The sequence below is a fragment of the Coenobita brevimanus genome, chromosome 57 (assembly GCF_032717465.1).
Source record: "Coenobita brevimanus isolate Jiangsu-jjx chromosome 57, ASM3271746v2, whole genome shotgun sequence".
NCBI lineage: Eukaryota > Metazoa > Arthropoda > Malacostraca > Decapoda > Coenobitidae > Coenobita > Coenobita brevimanus.
In genome coordinates, this window is record NC_137010.1 from 17,134,600 (window position 1) to 17,158,750 (window position 24,151).

The following is a 24,151-nucleotide window of genomic DNA, read 5'->3' on the forward strand; positions in this document are numbered from 1 at the left end:
GTAGTTTTTTCACTTCCATGCACACTTCCCTGTTTTTTATCACTGCTTTAAAGGAACCAGCAACCTTTCTTCCTTGTTGCACCCTTTCAAGCACTTCACCCTCCAAACTACCATCCTTACTCATCACACTACCCAAGTACTTACACGTACTCACATTTTCCATTTCCTCCTCATTAAACCTCACTGTACATTCACTGACTTCGCTTCTCTCGAAGACCATAACTTTACTCTTCCCTACATTCACCTTTGGATTCCGTTTCCTACACACTCTCCCAAACTCATCCACCAAGCCTTGCAGCTCCTCTTCGTCTTCACTTTCATCTGCAAACAACAGTACAGGGAATTTCCAAACACTGCCCTCTCTCATTAGTTCCATTCCAATATCCACTGCCCTACCTTGTGTCTCTTTTATAACCCAATCCATGTACAGATTGACCAACCATGGAGACATGACACATCCCTGTTTCAACCTTCAAATAGAAAAACTTACTCAGTTCACTATCCACATACACTGCAGCCCTAGTACCCTCACACATACTCTTCACAGCATTCAGCAACTTCCCATCTACTCCATATATTCTTAATACTTTCCACAATTCTTGTCTATCCACCCTGTCATATGCTTTCTGCAAGGCCATGAAGGCCGCATACAACTTCATTCCCTTCTCTAGAAACTTTTCCACTAAAAATCTAAGAATGAATATCTGATCTACACAACCTCTTCCCTTCCTAAAACCTCCCAGTTCTTCTCCAACCAATTCCTCTGTTATTTCCCTAACTCTGTCAATAAGTATCCTATTACACTAAGAGGACAAATGCTCCTATGATTACCACACACTTCTTTTTCCCCTTTTCCTTTGTACAAGGGAATAATTATATCTGACTTCCAATCCTCTAGGACTCTACCTTCCTCCCAGGCCAATCTGCACATCTTCCACATCCATTCTACTACTAACTCTCCCCCGTGCTTCAGCATTTCACCACACACTCCATCAATTCCTGGGGCTTTCCCCATTTTGACTTCACTGCTTCCACAACTTCCATCCTACTGATTTCTTCCTGTCTTCTCACCTCCCTCCTTCTCCCAGCCATTCCCCAGCCACTTATACTCGCATTACTATCATTCTCTACGTTCAACAATTCCTTAAAGTGTTCTTTCCATCTACTCACTTTTTCTCCCTTCTCCACTAGTAATCTACCTTTTTTATCTTTTACTCCCCGACTAACTTCTCTGCCACCCTAATTCTCTTTACCACTTTCCAGAACATTTCCTTACATTTCCTCCACTTGACACTCAAATTCCTTCCAAATTCCTCATTCACTCTCTTCTTAATCTCTCTTACTAATCTTTTCACGTCTCTCTTCCTTTCTACATATAACTCTCTCTTCCGTCTCTCAACTTCTTCTACACCCCTTTTTCTCATCCATTCATTATATGCTGTCTTGTTTTGTGCCACAGTCTGTCTTGTCTCTTTATTCCACTATGCTATTTCTTGCATCCCCTTTCATCTGCTCTTCACCCCACACACCACTTCATATGCTGCACATATTTCTTCTGTGAATATCTTCCACACACCTTCCACGTCCCTCATCTGCTCCAATTCATATTTTCCCAATCGTTCCTCTACTTCTCCCTTATATTCTGTCTTTTTCTCATCGTCCTGTAACCTTTCCACTCTCCTTACATCTACACCTTGCTCCCTTCCTTCCCTTCTTATTTCTCCATTTTACCTGGACTAGGTGGTGGTCAGAAAGTCCACTCCCCCAGCCTCTATATGCTCTTGCATCCAGCCTCTATATGCTCTTGCATCCAGCCTCTATATGCTCTTGCATCCATTACACACCTTTGCATCCTTTCATCCACATACACATAATCAATCACTGCCTTCCTTTCATTCACTTCACCACCCACCCTTCTCATCACTCACCATGTATACCTGTGGATCATTTTGTGCCTGAAGAGGGTATTGGCTATCACCAACCCCCTCCAAGCACAAATGTCTTCTAAAGCACTGCCATTCTTATCTATCTCAGTAGCACATCTCACTCACCAACTACTCCATCCACCTTCACATTCCCTACTTTACCATTCATATCACCAGTCAAAAACAATCTCTCATTTCTTTCAAACTTTTCCATGTACACTTCCACATTTGTCCAGAATTCTTCTCTCACTCTGCTTGCACGATCTTGCATTGGCACATAAACGCACACAATCACCCACATTTGTAGTCCAACTTTCATTCTTACTCACACAATCCTTAAGCCAACTGATCCATATCCTCTTATATTCTCCTTCTGTCTGTTACTCACAACAGTACACACTCCTTCTTTTGCCCTCTCATTCTCCCCTACTCCCACACATATAGCCCATCCATACTCCCATTCTCTCACACTCTCACCTCTCCATTTAGTTTCAGTTAAACCACATACATTCACTTTCGCACCCTCAAGCACCTGGACAATCTCTCTCTCTTTCACCTCATCATTTGCACCCCTTACATTAAATATCGTCATCCGTTTGTTCGGTCCTTAGTCGCCATCTGTTGGTCAGTCCTGGTCCGAGGCTTCTTGTTCGCATTTTTAGGTAGATGTTTTCTGGGGAGGGGCACTAACCCTCCGCCAACCCACATGCTGCCATGTAGGGAACACGTGTCGGTTGGTTATAAGGTTACCACCCAGCGTTGTAAATGCTTTCCTGGTGTACAGGAAATCATTTGGCTTGCCCAAAAAACAGGGTATCACCACACTCTATGGGAGGATGATGGGCGCACCCATCACAACAATGCCATTGGTGAAAAAGGGTTAAATGCAAAAAATAAAGGAATAAATAAATAAATAAATAAAAATCTTTGCCACCTCTCTCATTACTTGACATCCATTCTAGGTCCAGGACACTACTGTTGTTGTCTTACATGCAGGCTTATTGCCAACAGCTTAGTGTGGTTTGCTGGATAAGATGAAGCTACAAGTTGTGGAATTTTAATATCTGTCTCCTTCACTTACCATTCCACTTTCATTACCAGTCATTCTTACTGTTTATCTTCCATACCTGTTTATTTATAGTAAGACATGAGAGTTATCATGAGAGCATTTACTATCAGCTGTATTTTTTCTTTTCTGATGATAATATATCTGTTACCAAATTTCCATAATTAACTCTCACTCCAATGATGTATTTTATATTCTGTCACTGCTACAGTACCACCAAGCAATTTTACTAAGCTTTTGAGAAACTCCTTGAACCCCCTTCATTACAGGTTTGTCCCAAGTTGAACAAAACTGGTGGTTGCAAGCATAAAATAAAATAAAACTCCATTAAACCAAAAACTTACAGTATTTGCCACCTGACCTGTATCCATAGCCAATGGTGTGCTGTGTTTCAATGGAGAAGAGGAAGCTGCCAGTGAAAGTGGCCACATTGTTGATGCAAGGGATGCGCTTGTTTTCGGGGTCTGGCTGGTCATCCCCGTGTACCTTGATGATCATGTACCAGATGAATGCGAAGAGTAACCAACTGGGAGACATAGGTATAAATATCTCATTACAATGGTGCAAATCATTGTGTAATTAAAACAATGTACTGTACAAAGAAGAAAAATACAGTACTGCATGCAGGTCTATCTATTTATCTATTGCCAGACGCCATAATCCCGTAAGGGGTGGCCATTTGACTTTGAGTTGTTTTACGGGGAGGGGCACTAACCCTCCACCAACCCACTTGTTGACACGTAGGGAACACGTATTGTTTGGTTATATGGTTACCACCCAGCGTTGTAAATGGTTTCTTGGCTTACAGGAAACCATTTGGCTTGTCACTCAATGTAAAGCCACCTGTAAAGGAAAGAAAAGCAATAAGAAGTGACAGGAAAGATGGGAGAAATAGGAAGAGAGGAGAGAAGGCACAGAAAAAGAATGATAAAGGCTAAGCAAGAAGTAGAAAGCACTACATTAAGTGAGTGGATGATGGTCGCCACCACCTACCACGAACTGCATGCAGGTACACGGTAAAAACCCAAACATTTTCCTACAGTCTGAAAGGCAGTATTCCATTCTGCAGCTATCAGTCTTGCTTACTTGATGGCTGCACTTCCAAACTACTCTCTCCTGTAGCATCCAAGTCCTTTCATCGAGAGATTCCCTCTCAGTACATCATTCTGCATCTTTCCATGGTCTGCCTGTAGAAGCTTTCCCATCCACATTAAGGTCTACAGCAGTTCACTGAGTTGGCATACACATTCTTCACATTCTTTCCACAAGCTCATAATATAATCTCGACCTAACCACACGTCACCTCATTAACACCTCAGTACTTAAGTATTCTCTCAACTCTGCTCATTATTCTGTTCCTCATAAGACTTTGTATGTCTAACTATCTCTCCAGTCTCACTTTCATAAGCAAGTACAGTAGTCCCTCAATTATCTGACGTAACAGAGCCAAAGGCATGTCCACGTAGTGGCAAAACCCAGATAATGAACAATATCCCCTCTACTATACCCAGACCCTACCTGTACCCAACCTCCAACCTATACCTAACCTGTTTGTACAGTACCACTGCTTACCTTGGCAGTGTTTTCCGGTCATTCAGGCTTATTTGGGACATCAAAACACACACAGAAATATCGTCAATAATTCTTAACCAAGAAGACAATGAAAAAAAAAGAAAAAAGAAAACCAAAAAACACTATAGCTATACACTACTGTATGTATAGTACCCCCCCCCCCCCAATTTGGCGGTGTTTTCCGGTCATTCTGGCACATTTAGACAAGAAAACACACAGGAATATCCAAAATAATTTTAAACACCAAGAGAACCATGAAAAAAATCCATCCATTCATCAACCAAACCTTTGTCGCCCAGTGAGGAGCATAGGAACCTGGGGCTAGGCAAGTTGGTCCTGACATTTAAGATGAGAGTGACCAGCCTCATTCATCCCTTAGTGGCATTACATGAGCAATAAACCCCAACCAATCCTTGGATATAAACCTAAACAGGCTCAATCCGATTGCAGCACCTTAATTTCCCACTAAACCCCTACCTAAGCACTACCATTATGTACGGTACCCTTCCTACGTTTGGCATTGTTTTCCGGTCATTCTGTCATACTCAGACATCAAAACACACAAAGGAATATCCAAAATAATTTTAAACACCAAGAAAACCATGCAAAAAAAAAAAATCAATGAAAACCAAATAATATCCTATATACCTATACACTACTGTATATACAGTAGCCCCTCCTAAATTTGGCACTGTTTTCAGGTCAATCTTTCATATTTAAACATCAAAACACATATGGGAATATTCAATGTAATGCTAAACACTAAGAAAACCATGCAAAAAAACTTACCCCCCCCCAAAAAAAAAAAAAATACCTATATTGTATAATAATCCTCCAAATTCTGGCAGTGTGTTCCGGTCATTCTGCCATAGTAAGACATCAAAACACACATAGGAATATCCATATTTATGCTAAGCACCAAGAAAACAATGCATAAACAGCAAAAATCCACACACAAAAAACTGAAGACGGTTGGAAAATCAGTTATCTTTCTGTGACACAAATTACAGCTGCTCCCGGGACACACACACTCAAAATCCACAGCCAAATAAGCCACCGGAAATTGGTTATATTGGTATAAATGGTATACCATCACCTTTGCTGGTGTTTATACTGTAAGATAAGCTAATAAAAACACAGAAAACTGATGAGTAAAATAACAAAACTGCACTGAGAATAAATAGTGTTCTAGAGTAAAACTTATCTTCATATAACTTTCTACCATCCTAGTGCAAAATTTTACTCACACCTTGCGAGAGTTAAGCATACTGTAGGTCTAGATGCAAAATTTCGTGAGCTTTCTCGTGGATTTCGTGGAATTTTGATACGACCAACAGTATTCGAATAAATCGTCAAAGCCTTTAAACAGTCACGGCTCAGTGCTTTCAGTGCGAAGGAGGGGAGGGACTGAGGGAGTGAGGGGGGAACTGGAAGGCCTGGCTAGCAAGGTGGGGAGCATGGAGGGGTGTGGAGGAGGGATGGCAAGGGAGGGAGAGGTAAGGATGTGGGATGGATTTTCACCTTTCTGTCATGAGGCAGATGGCTTTCGCCTGACTTATAGCTTGTGGTCTGTCTTACACGTGCATTGGCCGCTGGGAAACACAACTCCCAGTGACTGTGCGACTTTGGACATTCGATGTAGAGGCAGATGGGTGCTTTCACCTGAACTGTGGCCTGTGGTTTTTGTTAGACATATGGTAGAAGTTGGGAAAGGCTAATCCCGGTCGCTGCGCGACTTTGGACATTCGGTGAGAATGGGTACGGACATTCTGACACCGCTTGTGGGTTACGGTTGGTATTACTTGGGTGCGGGAGGTTCATAGGGAATGATCGGACCAGTGTGTGACCTCAACCATTCAGTAAAGGGGCGGATGGACATTTTAGCTCAGGCTGTGGGTTGTGGCTTATTGCCATGCATGGCTAAAGCCCAGTTGCCATGATGCCGAATGTCTGAGCATGTAAGCTGGCCGGCTGAAATTCTCAGGGACTTTTATGTCCGGATAATTGCAGATAAATTCGGATAATTGTTTAACAGAGCCAAGGTCCAGTATCTGGATAGTGAAGAGGTCTGGATACTGAAAGTCCATATAAATGAGGGATTACCGTACTGTAAGTGGACATCATTTATTTTTGCTGATGCAACACTAGGTTCATCTGGACAAGAATCCAGTTAACTGCCACCATTTAAGCAACAGGTCCCTAAACTCTTGCATCCACATCTGACATGCAGCTGAGCTAGCTTTTGCATTACTATCCATTAGAATAATATTATGGAACAAAACCCACTGACACATTCAAGAGGTACATTCCATATAACTCACTTGCACATGGTACAATCATACAGTATCTCTCCTCCTTCTATTTCCCTTGTATGTTCTTATGTTCTGACCAAATGGCTTTGCTGATGTTTCTTCTGAAAAACCTAAACTTTTTACTCAGACCTTTACCTCTTTCACTTTTCTGAATTGAGGCCGTCCGTATCAAAGGGAACGCCGGCATCAAACTAAAAAAACGGAGAAAACGCGCTCAAAGTTCGGCGTACTTCCGATAACCATAAATTTGTTATTTCTTAAGCTAGAGCATTAAATTTGGTCTCAACCGTGAGTCACTCAGGACCATGATAATGTCAAATACTATTCGATATCATGACGTTTGAAAGATTGGGAGAAAAAAAAGTTGCATTTCTTCTGCAACCAAAGTTATGGTTTTGGAAGTTTCACCGAATTCTGAGTGCATTTTCTGCGATTATCGCATATGATAATGATATTCCGTGATTACTGATACACATAAACACAAAACGAACAATATTTACAATAATAAACTGTGCAAAAAGTGTGGGAAAAGTGTGTGTTTGTGGAAGGGACTCCGAAGCCAGTCCACTGCTACAAGTCCGCCTCCCTCCCTCGCTCCAGCCACCTCCCTCCGCCCCACGCGCCACAAACGTTTCGAGTGAATGATCATGATTCCCCTGCATAATAAGATAATACGAGGTCTTTCTCTGATGCACTATTTTCGTTTATTAAAACACGAATATTCCAGGCATAATAATGACCGCAATACAAAGAATAGCCATATTATAATAAAGCAAGAAGAGGAAGCAAAAAATCAATAATAATAATAATAATAATAATAATATTCCCGTTCATAATAAGATGATTCGAGGACTTTCTCTGATGCACTGTATTAATTTCGTATATTAAAACACGAATATTCCAGGCATAATAGTGAGCGCAATACAAAGAATAACCATAATAATAAAGCAAGAAGAGGAAGAGGAATGAGAAGAGGAAGCATAAAAAAATTAATAATAATAATAATAATAATATTATTATTATTATTATTATTAATAATTCCCCTTCATAATAAGATAATACGAGGTCTTTCTCTAATGCACTGTATTTCGTATTATTATTAAAACACGAATATTCCAGGCATAATAATGAGCGCAATACAAAGAATAGCCATATTAATAATAAAGCAAGAAGAGGAAGAAGAATGAGAAGAGGAAGCATAAAAAAATTAATAATAATAATAATACTATTATTCACCTTCATAATAAGATAATACGAGGTCTTTCTCTAATGCACTGTATTTCGTATATTAAAACACGAATATTCCAGGCATATTAATAATAATAACAATAATAATATCGGTATTTTCTGCTAACAATCTGAAACAGTTATCATACAATGACTTACTGGTAACAATACGAGTTATAAAGAGAGTACTGCATCATTGTTGTTAATATTATTATTATTATTGTTGTTATTATTAATGGTGGTTGTACTCACCAGTGGGTATAGAGTAAAGCAGGACTGGTTTGCTATAATCTGTTATCCATAAGTCCATTAAGAGGTCCGGGTCGTCAACAGTAGGTGTGGCTGGGTTGATGAGGGTGGCATGGCACTATTTCACTGGAACATAATCCATGACAATATCGTCTGGATCGTCCAGTGCCTCCTCTGTGTCCACAGTGACACCACCTCCCTGCCTCATTTCATCCTGGTGGTCAAGGAGGGCCGTAAACCATGCCTTTGCCTGGTCACCAAGAAACCCTGCCAGCACCCTCAAATCATGGCACTTGTCCTCCGAGAGCAGGCGGCCATTAGGGTACTTTAAGGCCAGTTGCATGCCGCCCAGGTTGAAATTTTTCCAGCTCCAGGCAGCTCTCCCTTTCGTAAGTCTGACCTTCTTAATGTCAGCTTCCACGTCCTCCATGTTGTAGTCCTCTTTTATTATGTAACCCTCGGGGTAGGACTGTGACACAACCAGCTGACATGCCTGTGCAAACCCAGGTGCACTCCTCCTCGAAATCCTGTCCTGTAGTGCCTTGACATCAAAGAAGTCGTCCCGAGTCATTGGCACTACAGGGAACGTCTTCTTCACAGCTGAACGAATAATAGACATGTAGTCCTTTGGGGCTGCAATAGACCCCTGCTTCCGAATGCGTTTTTCAATAGAGCCAAATGCACGGTCACAGGGGAGATAGGAGTGGCCACTCTTCATAAAAACGAATTCCACCCGGAACAAACGCTTACTGTGCACCTGCTGCAGTGCCATCAGCAGCATGTTAATGTTCTTACTTTGACCTGCACAGTTGTCAAAGAAGATGCGCAGGTGCACAAAGTCCTGGGATTGCTGGTTCATATTCCTGTCCAGCCACTTTATTAGACAGCTAGCCATTTCGTCCGACCCTCGTCCTGTGGTTGCCTCATCCCACACAAACATTGTTCCTTCCTTTTCATTAAGATCGTAGACACAGAAATTATAAAGCCACATTTTACGTTTGTAGTAGGCAATACCAGTCGAGAGTCGAGGGCACGGCAGAGTTTGTTGAAGGTACCATAATGGACTATCAGCTTTATTGGATTAGGCTTCCCTTAAATTAGTCCACTATAGAGAGAGTCTACTGTACATCTATGCAGGTCTCATGAGATGCCATGCCTTCGACAGTTTTTGCATTACACATTGTCATCACTGCCAGGGTTTTGGCCACACATCTGAGAAGTGTACTAAAAAGAACAAGCCTTTAGCAATGATGTACCTTATCCCCACCATTAGGTAAAGAATATACAGATATGCATTAATAAATACCGCAGTTTCATATATAGGCGCGTTAACTAAGACTCGTACACTATCTTTCTTTAAGAAGTGGAGACAGTCCAGCAAGTAGTGTCAAAGATACAGGTACTGTATTTACAGATTATTTCCAGAGATGGAAATAGCTCATAAAATACAATGTGGCAATTCCATATAAGGACATAAACTAGGACTCATACTCTCTCTCTCTCTTTAAGATATGAAGAGAATCCATCAAGATGTTTCCAAAATATATATAAAAAAAGGACAGATTTGTTCTTATATGGTCATACCTCATAAAGTAGACAATATGGCAATTTTACATATACAAGCATCAAATACAATACATACTTATCTTTCCGTGTGATATGAAGCCAATCCACGAGGTAGTTTCCGAGATACAGGCCCGGACAGAAAGATGGACAGATGGATAACACGACAGATTTTTCCTTATATCATCTTAGCTCGTAAACAGACAGTATGGCAATTTTACATATAAGGGCATCAACTATGACACATACTCTATCTTTCTGTGTGATATGAAGCCAATCCACAGGGTAGTTTCCGAGATACAGACCTGAACACAAAGACTGACAGATGGATAACACAACACATTTTTCCTTATATGGTCATATCTCATAAAGTACAGTAAACCCTTGATGCTTGTGGGCGTTAGGGAACAGAGACCATTGCAAGAATGGAAAATCCGGGAGTACCAAATCAATTACCCCTCTATCTATCTATCTATCTGTTGCCAGACGCCTCAATCCCGTTTGGGGTGGCCACAAACAAATCGCCTCAAAGTCGCCCTGTCCCCCGCCATTTCACTGCCCTGCTCCCAACTCACACCCCCCTCTCTCATATACCTCTCTACCCCATCCCTCCATCTCATCCTCAGCCTCCCCCTCCCTCTTCCCCCCCTCCACCTCACTCACATACACTCTCTTCGTCAGTCTTTCACCCTCTATCCTCTCCACATGGCCAAACCACCTCAGTGTGTTCCTCATAACGCTTCCTATCACATCCACATCCACACCACAACGCTCCTTTATATCCTCATTCGTCAGCCTGTCTCTCCACGTGACTCCACAGGCTCCTCTTAAATAACTCATTTCCACTGCTCTCACTCTTGACTTGTGTCCTTCCAACAATGTCCAAGCTTCACTTCCGTACGTTAGAGTTGGTATCACAATACTGTCATGTAGTAACTTTTTCACTTCCATGCTCACTTCCCTGTTTCTTATCACTGCTTTCAAAGAACCAGCAACCTTTCTTCCCTGCTGTACCCTTTCAAGCACTTCACCCTCCAAACCTCCATCCTTACTCATCACACAACCCAAATACTTAAACGTACTCACATTTTCCAATTCCTCACCATCTAACCTCGCTGTACATTCACTAACTTCACCTCTCTCAAAGACCATCACTTTACTCTTCCCTACATTCACCTTTAGGTTCCATTTCTTACACACTCTCTCAAACTCATCCACCAAGCCTTGCAGCTCCCCTTCGTCTTCACTCAACAACACAGTATCATCTGCAAACAACAGTACAGGGAGTTTCCAAACACTATCCTCTCTCACCAGGGCCACTCCAACATCCACTACCCTACCTTGTACCTCTTTTATTACCCCATCCATGTACAGATTGAACGACCATGGAGACATGACACATCCCTGTTTCAAACCAACTTTCAAAGAGAAAAATTCACTTAGTTCACCATCCACACGCATACAACTTCTTTCCCTTCTCTAGAAACTTTTCCACTAAAGATCTAAGAATGAATATCTGATCTACACAACCTCTTCCCTTCCTAAAGCCTCCCTGTTCTTCTCCAACTAATTTCTCTGTTCTTTCTCTAACTCTGTCTATAAGTATCCTACCATACACTTTTCCTATTATACTAAGAAGACAAATGCCCCTATGATTACCACACACTTCTTTTTCCCCTTTTCCTTTGTACATGGGAATAATTATACCTGACTTCCAATCCTCCGGGACTGTACCTTCCTCCCAGGCCAATCTGCACATCTTCCACATCCATTCTACTACTATCTCTCCCCCATGCTTCAGCATTTCACCACACACTCCATCAATTCCTGGGGCTTTCCCCGATTTAACTTTCTTCATTGCTTCCACAACTTCTATCCTACTGATTTCTTCCTGTCTTCTCACCTCCCTCCTTCTCCCAGCCATTCCCCAGCCACTTATACTCGCATTACTTCCATCCTCTACGTTCAACAATTCCTTAAAGTGTTCTCTCCATCTGCTCACTTTTTCTCCCTTCTCCACTAGTAATCTACCATTTTTATCTTTCACTCCCCTGCTAACTTCACTTCCACCCTGTCTTACTCTTTTCACTTCTCTCCAGAACATTTTCTTACAGTCCCTCCACTTTACACTCAAATTCCTTCCAAATTCCTCATCCACTCTCTTCTTACTCTCTCTTACTAATCTTTTCACCTCTCTCTTCCTTTCCACATATAACTCTCTCTTCCGCCTCTCAACTTCTTCCACGCCCCTATTTCTCATCCATTCATTGTATGCTTTCTTCTTTTGTGCCACAGCCTGTTTCACCTCTTCAGTCCACCACGCTGTTCCTTGCACCCCCCTCCGTCTTCTCTTCCTTCCACACACCACATCACATGCTGCACATATTTCTTCTGTGAATATCTTACACACACCTTCCACGTCTCCCATCTGCTCCAATTCATATTTGCCCAATCGTTCCTCCACTTCTCTCTTATACTCTGCCTTTTTCTCATCCTCTTGTAACCTTTCCACTCTCCTTGCAACTACTCCTTCCTCTCGTCTTTCCCTTCTTCTATTCCTCCATCTCACTTGCATCCTAATTCTGGCCACCACCAAGTAGTGGTCAGAAAGTCCACTCCCCCAACCTCTATACACTCTTGCATCCTTTACACATCTTCGCATCCTTTCATCTACACACACATAATCAATCATTGCCTTTCTTTCATTCAGTTCACCACCCACCCTTCTCATCACTCGCCATGTATACCTGTGGATCATTTTATGCCTGAAGAGGGTATTGGCTATCACCAACCCCCTCCCAGCACAAATGTCCACTAACGCACTCCTCTCACATTGAAAATATCCCTACACGATAAAGAAAACAGTTTCTGATGCTTTAACCCCCATGCGCCGGTTGAATTGTATAGCCATCACAATTTTGGGTTCGGAGCAACACTGGTTAACAACTAGCTATAGCCGCAAGCGTCTTCCTGCCACCCTTTGAACACAATACCGTTTTCTACAACAACCATAGGGTAGGTAGGTACCCAAAGTACCCCACTGACGTGTGGCTCAATCTACACACAACGCTGGTAGAGTGTAGAGTGATTTTGTCCTCATCAGATTCCACTCCCCACATGCTGGGCCGATTGCATCATCGACCCCTGTGAAAGTTCTGCTCTTACCATTGGGAAAAGGGCTCAGTGATTGCGTAGGTGTGTGGGATTTTGTAAATAGTAAACAGGTATACAATTCTATTTATTATCCAATCCTACACCGCCCCATGAGGAACGTAGGAGCCCGGGGCTAGGCAGTTGGTCCCGACATTTAAGATGAGTGACCAGCCTCACTCATCCCTGAGTGGCATTACATGAGCAATCAACCCCAACCATCCCTTGGATATAAACCTTCACCGGCTCAATCCGATTGGAGCGCAATAATTACCCACTAAACCACCAGGCGCCAAAATCTGGTTAGAGGATTACCACCCAGCGTAGTAAATGGTTTCCTGGTGTACAGGTAACAATTTGGCTTGTCACTCAGTGCAGAGTCACCCACAGGCAGAAGGAAGAGGATGGAATGAAGGAAGGAAAGACGAGGGAGTGTAAAGTTACCCATAGGCAGAAGGACAAGGATAGAATGAAGGAACGTACGACAGAAGAGGATGGAAGGAAAGAAGGATATAGGAGAGGAAAGGGCAGACACCCGACAGCAGCACTACATCGAGTGAGTGGAAGGTGAGCGCCCCCAACAGGTATACAAAAGTGAGTTTTTTTTTTTTTTTTATACATAAGTGAAATGTAGGGTATTGTAAGTTATATCTAGTACCGGTTAGTGTTATGATGCAAGTGTTTTATAAAAAGTTTTACAAGTGCAATGCAATAAATGTTACCGTTTATGGTTATTGGTGAAACAATGATTGGAAATACCCTGAGTAACCCTACATGCTACATGAAAGAAAAGCCAGGAGTGCATGGGTGAGAAAGAAAATGACCTAGTTGGCTATAACTAAATTTTTTAATTCGTTACGCAGAAAATAACGGTGAATATGTGAGAATAAGAGTATTTTTGATGTGAAGTACAAAAAATGTAAGTTGTGTATAACATCAGTAATATTTTCATGATGCCCCTGATCAGCACAAATCAGTCACAATTTTAGTACAAGTAACTACCTAATACTCATTATTCTGCACCAAACAGCCACAACAGTTGCTTCTCAAAGTGCAATTACCCATAATCGTGATGTCAAGTGCAAATATATGTGCCGTAGTACAAGGAAATTATTATAACTGACGCAAGAAGCGAGTACAGAAAATCAATGAGCTATTCTTTTCCCACACACCTACGGGGCATAATGGCATTATGAAACGGGCGGTAACCCTATGGGAAGCCACATGAACACGGTGATGATTCATCCTTACGATGGTGAGTAAGGAAAAGTCGAAGACTGGGTGGAAAATTCCAGGTTTCCTCGAAGCAAGGCCGGGCAGTGTTACAATCACTACTCCAGTCAGTGCTGCCAATGCTAGCCAGCGAGTCCCAGGTCTCTGTCAGTGGCGCGCCCTCAGAAAAAGTCTGCCAAAACACGGAAAATCCAGTCATCTTTAACTTATCCTTACTCACTGACAGGACCACCTGGAGACCTGGGGATACTTTCATTTTTGATTTTCTCTCTAGCTACTATAGTTTACAAAAGCGTATTTTTTCCAAAATCACGGAAATCCCCCGTAGGGAGTAGTGGGCGACATTGGAAAACCCCTGGTGCAGAAGGGTTAATGATAAATGATAATGCATGAACATCATGCAAAATACAACCAATTGTACAATAAAAGGTTTTAAAAATACCATACAGTACAGTAATGGCAATATATTCTAATCAATTCTCATCAATGTACAAAACACTCTCCTCAATTCACCTTTCTGTACATTCTCCTCAAATCACCTTTCAGTAGGAAGATTAATTATTGAAAATGTAGTATGATGAGTTATAATCGATGTGTGATGTTTATCATGCGTCGGCTGCATCTCTTGTGTTTTGGGGCCAAGCTGACAGCAAATTGAATAAAATTAGATGAGAGTGGGGGCACAGTGCACAAACACAACCAAAGTTTGGGCGAGAGCAGACTCATGACTGAGTGACGCTCTGCCATCTGGTGGCCAGCAAGTGCATATGCAAATGCCATTCAAACTCTGCATTTTTTCATCTTATTTCGCTAATCATTACTATTTGTCATCAGAGTGAAAAACCCGTGATAATCAAATCTGCGAGCTTCAAGTGCGCAAGCATCAAGGGTTTACTGTACAGACAATATGGGAATTTTACATATACAGTACAGGCATCAACTACCACAAATACTCTACTCCATCTTTCTGTGTGATATGAAGCCAATCCACCTGATAGTTTCTGAGATACAGGGCTGGACAGAAAGGCAGATTACACAAGACAGATTTTCCTTATATGGTCGTAGTTCATAAACAACAGACAAATGGCAATTTTACATGTATGGGCATCAACTCGGGCACACATATACTCTATCTTTCTGTGTGATATGAAGCTCAGTCGGTAAAGAGATGGTCTGCAGTCCTACCGGACCCAGGTTCAAATCCCCCCTAGGGCAGGGAACAGTTTACGGATTTGAATTTAATAAAAACAGACCTTACTGATCTACTATACTGTTCCATATAAAGTGGCGGAAGAAGTACGCTCAAGTCCTAGTCGAACACAGGTGCCCGTACAAAGGGATTAAAGTGACCTCTCCTGACTTTTTCTCCAGCCCTACCCTTCTCCTTCCTCTCCTGAGAGAGAGAGAGAGAGAGAGAGAGAGAGAGAGAGAGAGAGAGAGAGAGAGAGAGAGAGAGAGAGAGATATTTGAACTGTTTATTGTCTAATATTCAAATATAGCAATCATATTTTATTTTCTGACCTATTATTAATTAATCCTACATCCAATCCAAACATGAATTTGTGTAATTTGAAGGCATTATTACGAGTTCAATCTTGATTGGCAAACCTAAGAAAATCATCAATTCATCGCGAAATGGCGAACCCTTATAAGTATTAAAATATCAGTCATATGATTTGCTGAAAATAGCTTCTATCAAGATAGAGTTTTATATAAAAAAAAATGGTGAAATATTCATTACCCTCTCTCTCTCTCTCTCTCTCCCTTCTAATGTGTGTGTGTGTGTGTGTGTGTGTGTGTGTGTGTGTGTGTGTGTGTGATGAATAGGAAAAGGGAATGTTTCTCTCTCCCTTCCCTCCCTCCCTTCTCTCTCTCTCTCTCTCTCTCTCTCTCTCTCTCTTGTATAATATGAAACAATGCATGTATATGGCTTATATTTACAGATCTTGTTTACAATAAGTATACTCAAGACACCTCACACAACACTTGTTTATTCATCATCTTCGCTGCTGGACTCGCTCGATATATTGATAACAAAATTTTCTACCATGTGGTTTACAGTAATGTCATTTCTCATAAATTCATTTTTTTTTTTTTTTTTTTTTGATGTGCCACACATTTCTGCCAGTTTTCTGCTGTTATTTTTTCTATCGCATTTCTCGTCAGCTCTTCGATCACTCGTAATTTTCGAGAAGAATTTGAGTTTCTCTTCCTCACATCATCCTTGACCTGAGCCCAAATCAGCTCTATGGGGTTGAGCTGGCAATGCTAGGGAGGAAAGCCGCAGCACCTGGTGACCAGGATTATTGGCGATTTCATCAATTTCAAACAGTTGCTTGTCTTTATTTGTCTGTTTCTTTTTTTTTTTCACATTTGTGTAGCAGCTCAGCCTTAGTGTGCAGAGGGTTATGAGGGAGGTTGTTATCAAGAAGCCTGTAAATTAATATCTGACAATTACTTTTAAAAACTTTCATTTCACTTAAAAACACTTAATCTGTTATGCTAGGTGTTTAAGGGGCGGCTTCCCGTCCCTAGAACGCCTAAGGTGTTTATGGCATTCATGGATCTGGAAAACGCACACGACAAAGTAGACAGAGACTGATTGTAGAAGGTTTTGCGCATGTATGGTGTAGATGGTACGCTGCTATACCTCATACCAATTAATCTGGCCAGGCATGTATGGCAATACTGTTCCTGCCGAGATTCTGATTGGCTGGAGATGTTTGTTTGATTTCGTTGTTGCTGAAACTGATACTCTTTTTATTATCAGATATGATAATGAGTTTATCAAAAATACAATCGTCAAAAGCAATAAGAAATCCGTTATATACTTAACAACAATGAAATTTGCGTAGGAAGATAGAAATATGAGTCAACAAAGTATTATCACAGTCCAAGTCAAGGTCAGCATTCGAACAATTCTTTTAAATCTCCAACACTCGATAATAAAACAGAAAATTAAGGAAACCTGCTTAATCTATGAGTTGGTGTAACACACATTTATATTTTAAGATCAGTCCGTACTGTGATAATAGAGGAGATATAATGAAGTAGTTTTCCTTTAGCCTACTTTGATTTTCGCAATTTTTTCAAACCTCCCTTCCCGCACAACTCGTCTTTTCATTAGAATTTTTAATTATTCAGAGTTGTGGCACGATTTAAGGGTACGGACTGATCTTAAAACTTAAATGTTTCACCAACGCATAGATTAAGCAGGTTTCCTTAATTTTCTGTTATATTATCGAGTGTCGGAGATTTAAAGGAATTGTTCGAATGCTGACCTTGACTTGGACTGTGATAATACTTTGTTGACTCATATCTCTATCTTCCTACGCAAATTTCATTATTGTTAAGTATATAACGGATTTCTTATTGCTTTTGACGATTGTATTTTCGATAAACTCATTATCATATCTGATAATAAAAAGAGTATCAGTTTCAGCAACAACGAAATCGAACAAACATCTCCCGCCAATCAGAATCTCGGCAGGAACAGTGTTGCCATACATGCCTGGCCAGATTAATTGGTATGAGGTATAGGTCCCCTCAAGAGCTTTTAATTATCCTGGTAGTGAAGCATGTGTACTGGGCAAATGGGTATCTGAGTGAATGGTTCACGATCGAAGGGGGCGTGCAACAAGGTTGTGTGATGTCCCCATGGATGTTCAATAAATATATGGATGGGGGATGACAGAAGTAAAAACATGAGTAATGGAGAGGAGGATGGCGTTGGTAATGAATGGTGATGGATGGAATATCTAAAATCTGTTGTATGCTAATGCTGCAGCACTACCTGCAAATATCGGACAAGAACTTGGCATACTAGTGCAGAGTTTTGCTGATGTCTGTGAGCATCATGCCTTGAGAGTAAACGTAGAAAAGAGTTGAGTGATGGTTACTGAGTGAGAAGGTGGCTCCCAGTGTGAAGTTACGGTGAATGCAGAGACTGGAACTGGTGAGAGAGTTCAAATACCTGGATACAGTGATAGAAAAGAGAGGAAAATGTGCAAAAGTTGTGGAAAGCAGAATGACACAAGGAAGGAAATTAGCTGGTGCAATGAAGGCCTTGATAAGAAACAAAGGTTTGATTGAGTGCTGCAACTGCACGAGGCTTACATAAAGAAGTGTTAGTGCCAACTTTAACATATGAATGTTAGATTATGATGTGGCATAAAAATGAAAAGTCAGAAGTGAGAGCAGTGGAGACGGCCTGCTGAGGAATATGTGTGGAGTACAGAGAGTGGATAGGATACGAAATAATGTGATTCGTGAAAGATGTGGAGTGAGGAAGTCTATGGACACCAGAATCAAAGAGTGTAATGAGATGGTATGGTCATGTGGAGGGAATGGATAACAATAGAATGATGAAAAAGGTATATTTGAGCGAATCTGAAGGACGGAGGAGGCACGGTAGGCCAAGGAGAATGTGGAGGGATATGGTGGATGAGTGTGTGAGGATGAGAGGTTTGGAAGTAGGTGAGGCTAGGGGACTGACAAGCAATCGAGTTGGCTAGATGAATCTTGTGAGGAGAAGCACATGATCAGGGATTTGGCACCCCTTTTTAACGTGATAGCGTCTGGAATGACTCTATCGGATACATTTATGTGAAGCTACAGAACGTGGTGAATGTTTTTGGCATATCAGATACAGCCAGGATTCCGGGGGCTTGAATGGTGAGTGAATGGAAGCGGAGCCCATTGGATTGGACAAATTTGGGCTGTCTGGACGTTGCTACTCCTCACCCTGCCCTAGGGTGGGAAAGGAGATCCAGATGATGATGATGATACTAATAATAATGGTAACAGCATTATAACTAACCATATAATAAAGGCGAGGAAGAAAACAAGCAGAGTCCACCTCCACTGCACATCAACAAGTGTAGTGTAGAGGTCTTGCAGGTAACGTGATCGTCTCTGCTTCAGGTGAGCATAGGTCAGGTTGCAGTCACCGTTGCGTCGTATCACGCCACAATGCTGACCACCTCCAACACCACCTCCTGACACGACCACAGTTAAGAGGTTAGGATGTAGTCATGAGTAGGCAGGTGAGAACACACACACACACACACACACACACACACACACACACACACACACCAGAAAAAGGGGACTTGATGTACCTTCAGTGCTAGATCTAATATTTACTAGGCAAGAAAATGACATTGACAGTTTAATATATTACCCTCCACTCGGCAAAAGCGATCATGCAGTACTAAATTATAACTTCAGGATAGCATATGACATAGTAAACAGCAATGACAGTTACAAAAAGAGCCTAAACTATAAAAAGGGAAATTATCAAGACCTAAAGAAGTATTTCTTAGAAGTTGATTGGGAAAATGAGCTCAGAGGACAAGATTTAAATCCTGTATATAAAAAATTTTGTGAATTTTATGAAATAGGAGTCCAGAAGTACATCCCACAGCACAAAGAAGCAGATAAGAAAATACAGAAATGGTTCAATACAGAATGTAAAAAATCAAAAGAAAGAAGAGATTTGTTGTGGAATAGATACGGAAGACACAATAGTGAAAGGGCGTATAATAATTACAAACAGGCAAGAAACGACTATACAAGAATAAGGAGGGAAGCCCAAAAACAGTTTGAGGAAGATATAATAAATAAAAGTAGTGATCAACCAAAGCTGTTTTACAGCTATATCAGAAGCAAAACCAAAGTAAAAGATATAATACAATCCATTACGGACGAGGGAATCACTTATACACAAGAGAAAGATATTTGTGAAGCACTAAATAAGAATTTCCAATTAGTTTTTACAGAAGAAAAAAATTTTGAGAGGGACTATGTGGAACACGCATGTCCACACATACTACCAGATATACAAATAGCAGAAAAAGTAATACAGGAGGAGTTAAGTAGATTAGACAGAGGAAAAGCAAGTGGTCCTGATGAAATTTCATGTTGGGTATTACGAGAATGTGCAAAGGAGTTAAGTAAACCATTATTTTTAGTTTTCAAGAAATCCTTGAGTCAAGGGAAACTACCTGATATTTGGAGAAAAGCAAATATAGTCCCCTTATTCAAGAAAGGAAATAGACAAAATCCTCTCAACTACCGACCAGTATCACTGACCAGTGTTGTATGCAAGGTATTAGAAAAACTTATATGAAAAGCTTGGGTAAATCATCTAGAAGAACACAGTATGATAACAGAAAGACAGTTTGGTTTCAGAAAAGGAAAATCATGTGTTACTAATCTGTTGAGCTACTATGACAGAGTAACAAACACAATACAGGAAAGGGAAGGATGGGTGGACAGTATCTATTTAGATTTCAAGAAAGCTTTTGACACAGTACCACACCAAAGACTTTTATGGAAACTGTACCATCAAGGAGGAATTCGAGGCAAACTGTTTTGTTGGATGCAAGACTTTCTCATAAAAAGAGAAATGAGGACAGTACTAAGAGGAAACTACTCATCATGGAAAGAAGTGACTAGTGGAGTACCACAGGGTTCGGTGCTGGCACCAATCATGTTTTTAGTGTACATAAATGATATAAACAGTAACACTGGAAATGAGAGCTATCTGAATATGTTTGCAGATGATGCAAAAATACAAAGGAAAATTACTAGCACAGACTCTTGTAGGGAGCTACAAGAAGAATTAAATAAACTTCATGAATGGAGTAGTACACGGCAAATGGAATTCAATGTGGACAAGTGTCATGTAATCAAGTTTGGTAAAAGTGGAAAAAGACCTGATTGGGATTATAAGTTAGGAAATAAAACCCTATACACATCAGAAAGAAAGACCTAGGTGTGATTATCAATAACAGACTATCTCCGGCTGACCACATCAGCGAGAAGTACGGAACATGTATACATTCATTCATTCATTGCCAGACGCCATGGATCCCAAACGGGGTGGCCAAGGGCTCAGAGTTAATTGTTTTACAGGGAGGGGCACTAATCTTCCACCAACCCCACTTGACACGTAGGGAGAACGTTATGCCAACAGCATCTGGTGTTCCCAGGTGGTCACCCATCCAAGTACTAACCAGACCCAACGTTGCTTAACTTCGCTGATCGGACGAGAAACGGTGTACTCAACGTGGTATGGCCGTTGGCACATGTATACACTGCTTGCAAATATGAGAATAGCATTCACATACATAAATGAAGGCATGCTAAGAAGGATAATAACATCATTCATTAGACCAACCCTGGAATATGCATCAGTAGTCTGGAGTCCTCATCTCAAAAAGCATATACTGTAGACAAGATTGAAAAAGTTCAAAGGGCCGCTACAAGATGGATACCAAGCTTAAGGGACCTAAGCTACGAAGAAACACTAAATAAACTGAATCTACCAACACTACAGGAGAGAAGGAAAAGAGGTGACATGATAATGCTATATAAGTGCATATCAGGAAAGGAGAAAATAGACATAAATGATTACTCAACATATGGAGAAGCATCAGCAAGAGGACACTGCAAAAAACTGCATAAGAAAAGAGGTGATAAAGACGTAAGGAAATTCAGTTTCCCAAACAGAGCAATTGATCAATGGAATGCACTACCGAATGAAATAGTGTGTGCCAAAACAATTCACAAATTTAAGGATATGTACGATAAATATGGTTTAAGACACGGGACAGTACGAGCTTGACTCATTCCTGTAAAGATACAATTAGGTAAGAACAATTAGGTAAGAACAATTAGGTACGAACACACACGCGCACACTACCAAAAACTGGTTGAAGTGGAGACTCACAATAAACTGGTGGAGCGTGTACACAGACTGGAGATGGCTTTTCAGAATGAGATTGATGAAATTAAGAAGCAGATGCACTTGCAAAAGGAAGAAACAGAAAAACTAGGAAGGGAGGTCAACAAGAAAGACACAACCATAGATGAACTAACAGTGGAAGTGAGTACACTTAGGAGGAAAATGAGTGAAATGGCAAGTACAGTAGTCAACCACGAGAGTATTATGGAAGAGTTCAAAAATGATACAGAGACAATTAGGCAAGTAAGCAGTCTGATTGACCAGAGCAGTGATATTGAGGAGAAGATAACACAGGTGAATGAAGCTGTGCAAAGCTACAAAAATGATGTGGAATCCACGTATGCTGAAATGGTGAAAGTAAAGAAAGACTTAGAAACAAGGGTGGAAGAAAAAAGCATTAAAAAGGAAGTGAAAAGAATAATCCAAAACAATCCCAAGTTAGTCAGAGATTCAGTAGATATCAACAAATCTATAGTAATCACTGGTATAGAAGAGGAAGAAGTAAAAAACAAGATCTCAAGAGACAAAAAGAAGTTGGCAAATGTAATGAGCTTATTGAAAGAAGTATCTGAGGAAATCTGTAGTAAAGACATCGAGGAACACAAAAGGTTTGGGAAATACGAGAGAAGCAAGTCTAGACCTCTGAAGGTAACCTTCCAGAGTGTAAACACCGTGGAGGAGATACTAAAAAATGCAAAGAATCTTATGGAAAAAGAAGAGTTAAAAAATGTATGGATAAAAAGATGCCTAACACAAGAGGAACTGGAATTACTGAAAGAGAAGAGGGAACAAAAAATGAGGGAAGATCAGAAGAGGAGAAGAATACATTTTTTTTTACAAAGTAATAGGATTGCAGGTATGAAAGTGGTACATAAACAGGAGGGAATAAAAAGGAGGAAGGTAGTAGAACCATGTTATGACACGTATATAAACAAGATGATTAAGTTGATGTACTCAAATGTGGATGGAATGGTAACTAAATTATTAGAGATGAATGATTATGTCAGAGAAAATGAACCACATATAACATGCCTAACTGAAACAAAATTAACACCAAGGATATCAAATGACATACTAAACTTAGAGGAATAAAATATATAGAGAAGAGATAGGAACTTAAAAAAAGGAGGAGGAATTATAATATTAACTAAGAAAAATATAAAAGTCAAAGAAACAGAACTAGATATACCCTCACAAGTTGAACTGATTGCAGTAGAGATCAGTACATTTGAAGGGAAAGTAATTGTAGCGAATTTGTACATGCCACCCAGATCAAACACATGGGAAAGAGACGAATATGAGGACCTGGCAGAGAGTACAATTCAGAGTTTAAGAGCATTACTACATAAAATGGAAGAGAAATCAGAAAGAATTATACTAACTGGAGATTTTAATACAAATATAAATTGGAATACTCTAGATATAATAAGCCAAGAAAGCTGTTGGGACCAAAAGCTCCTGGATCTCGTGCAAGAGTTTTTCCTAACGCAACATGTGAGGGAAACCACCAGAAAAAGAGGACTCGATGTACCCTCAATGCTAGATCTCATATTTACTAGGCAAGATAATGATATTGACAGTTTAATATATTACCCTCCATTCGGCAAAAGCGACCATTCAGTACTAAATTGCAACTTCAGGATAGCATATGACATAGTTAACATCAATGAAAGTTACAAAAAGAGCCTAAACTATAAAAAGGGAAATTATCATGACCTAAAGAAGCACTTCTTGGAAACTGATTGGGAAAAGGAGCTTAGAGGACAAGATTTAAATGCTGTATATAAAAAAATTCTGTGAATTTTATGAAATATGAGTCCAGAAGTACATCCCACAGCACAAAGAAGCAGAAAATAAAATAAAATAAATGGTTCAATACAGAATGTAAAAAAAAAAAAAAAAAAAAAAAAAAAAGATTTGTTGTGGAATAGATACGGAAGACACAACAGTGAAAGGGCATATAATAATTACAAACAGGTAAGAAACGATTATACAAGAATAAGGAGGGAAGCCCAAAAACAGTTTGAGGAGGATATCATAAATAAGTAGTGATCAACCGAAGCTATTTTACAGCTACATCAGAAGCAAAACCAAAGTAAAAGAT

General features: G+C 40.5%; 1 protein-coding gene and 1 non-coding gene across 2 annotated transcripts in view; both read right to left on the reverse strand.

The window, feature by feature from the left end:
- The window catches only part of LOC145401911 (ATP-sensitive inward rectifier potassium channel 12-like), an 81,781-nt gene that overhangs the window by 44,182 nt on the left and 13,448 nt on the right, over positions 1–24,151 (reverse strand). Inside the window, exons 3-4 of the mRNA XM_080274017.1 lie at positions 19,117–19,294; positions 3,353–3,517 (exon numbers count right to left, since the gene is read on the reverse strand). Of these exons, the coding sequence (XP_080130143.1) occupies positions 3,353–3,517; positions 19,117–19,294 (343 nt within the window). The remainder of the gene's footprint in view (positions 1–3,352; positions 3,518–19,116; positions 19,295–24,151) is intronic.
- On the reverse strand, positions 21,268–21,386 carry LOC145402483 (5S ribosomal RNA). The gene has a single exon (XR_013897778.1). It is a non-coding gene; the product is annotated as a 5S ribosomal RNA (ribosomal RNA).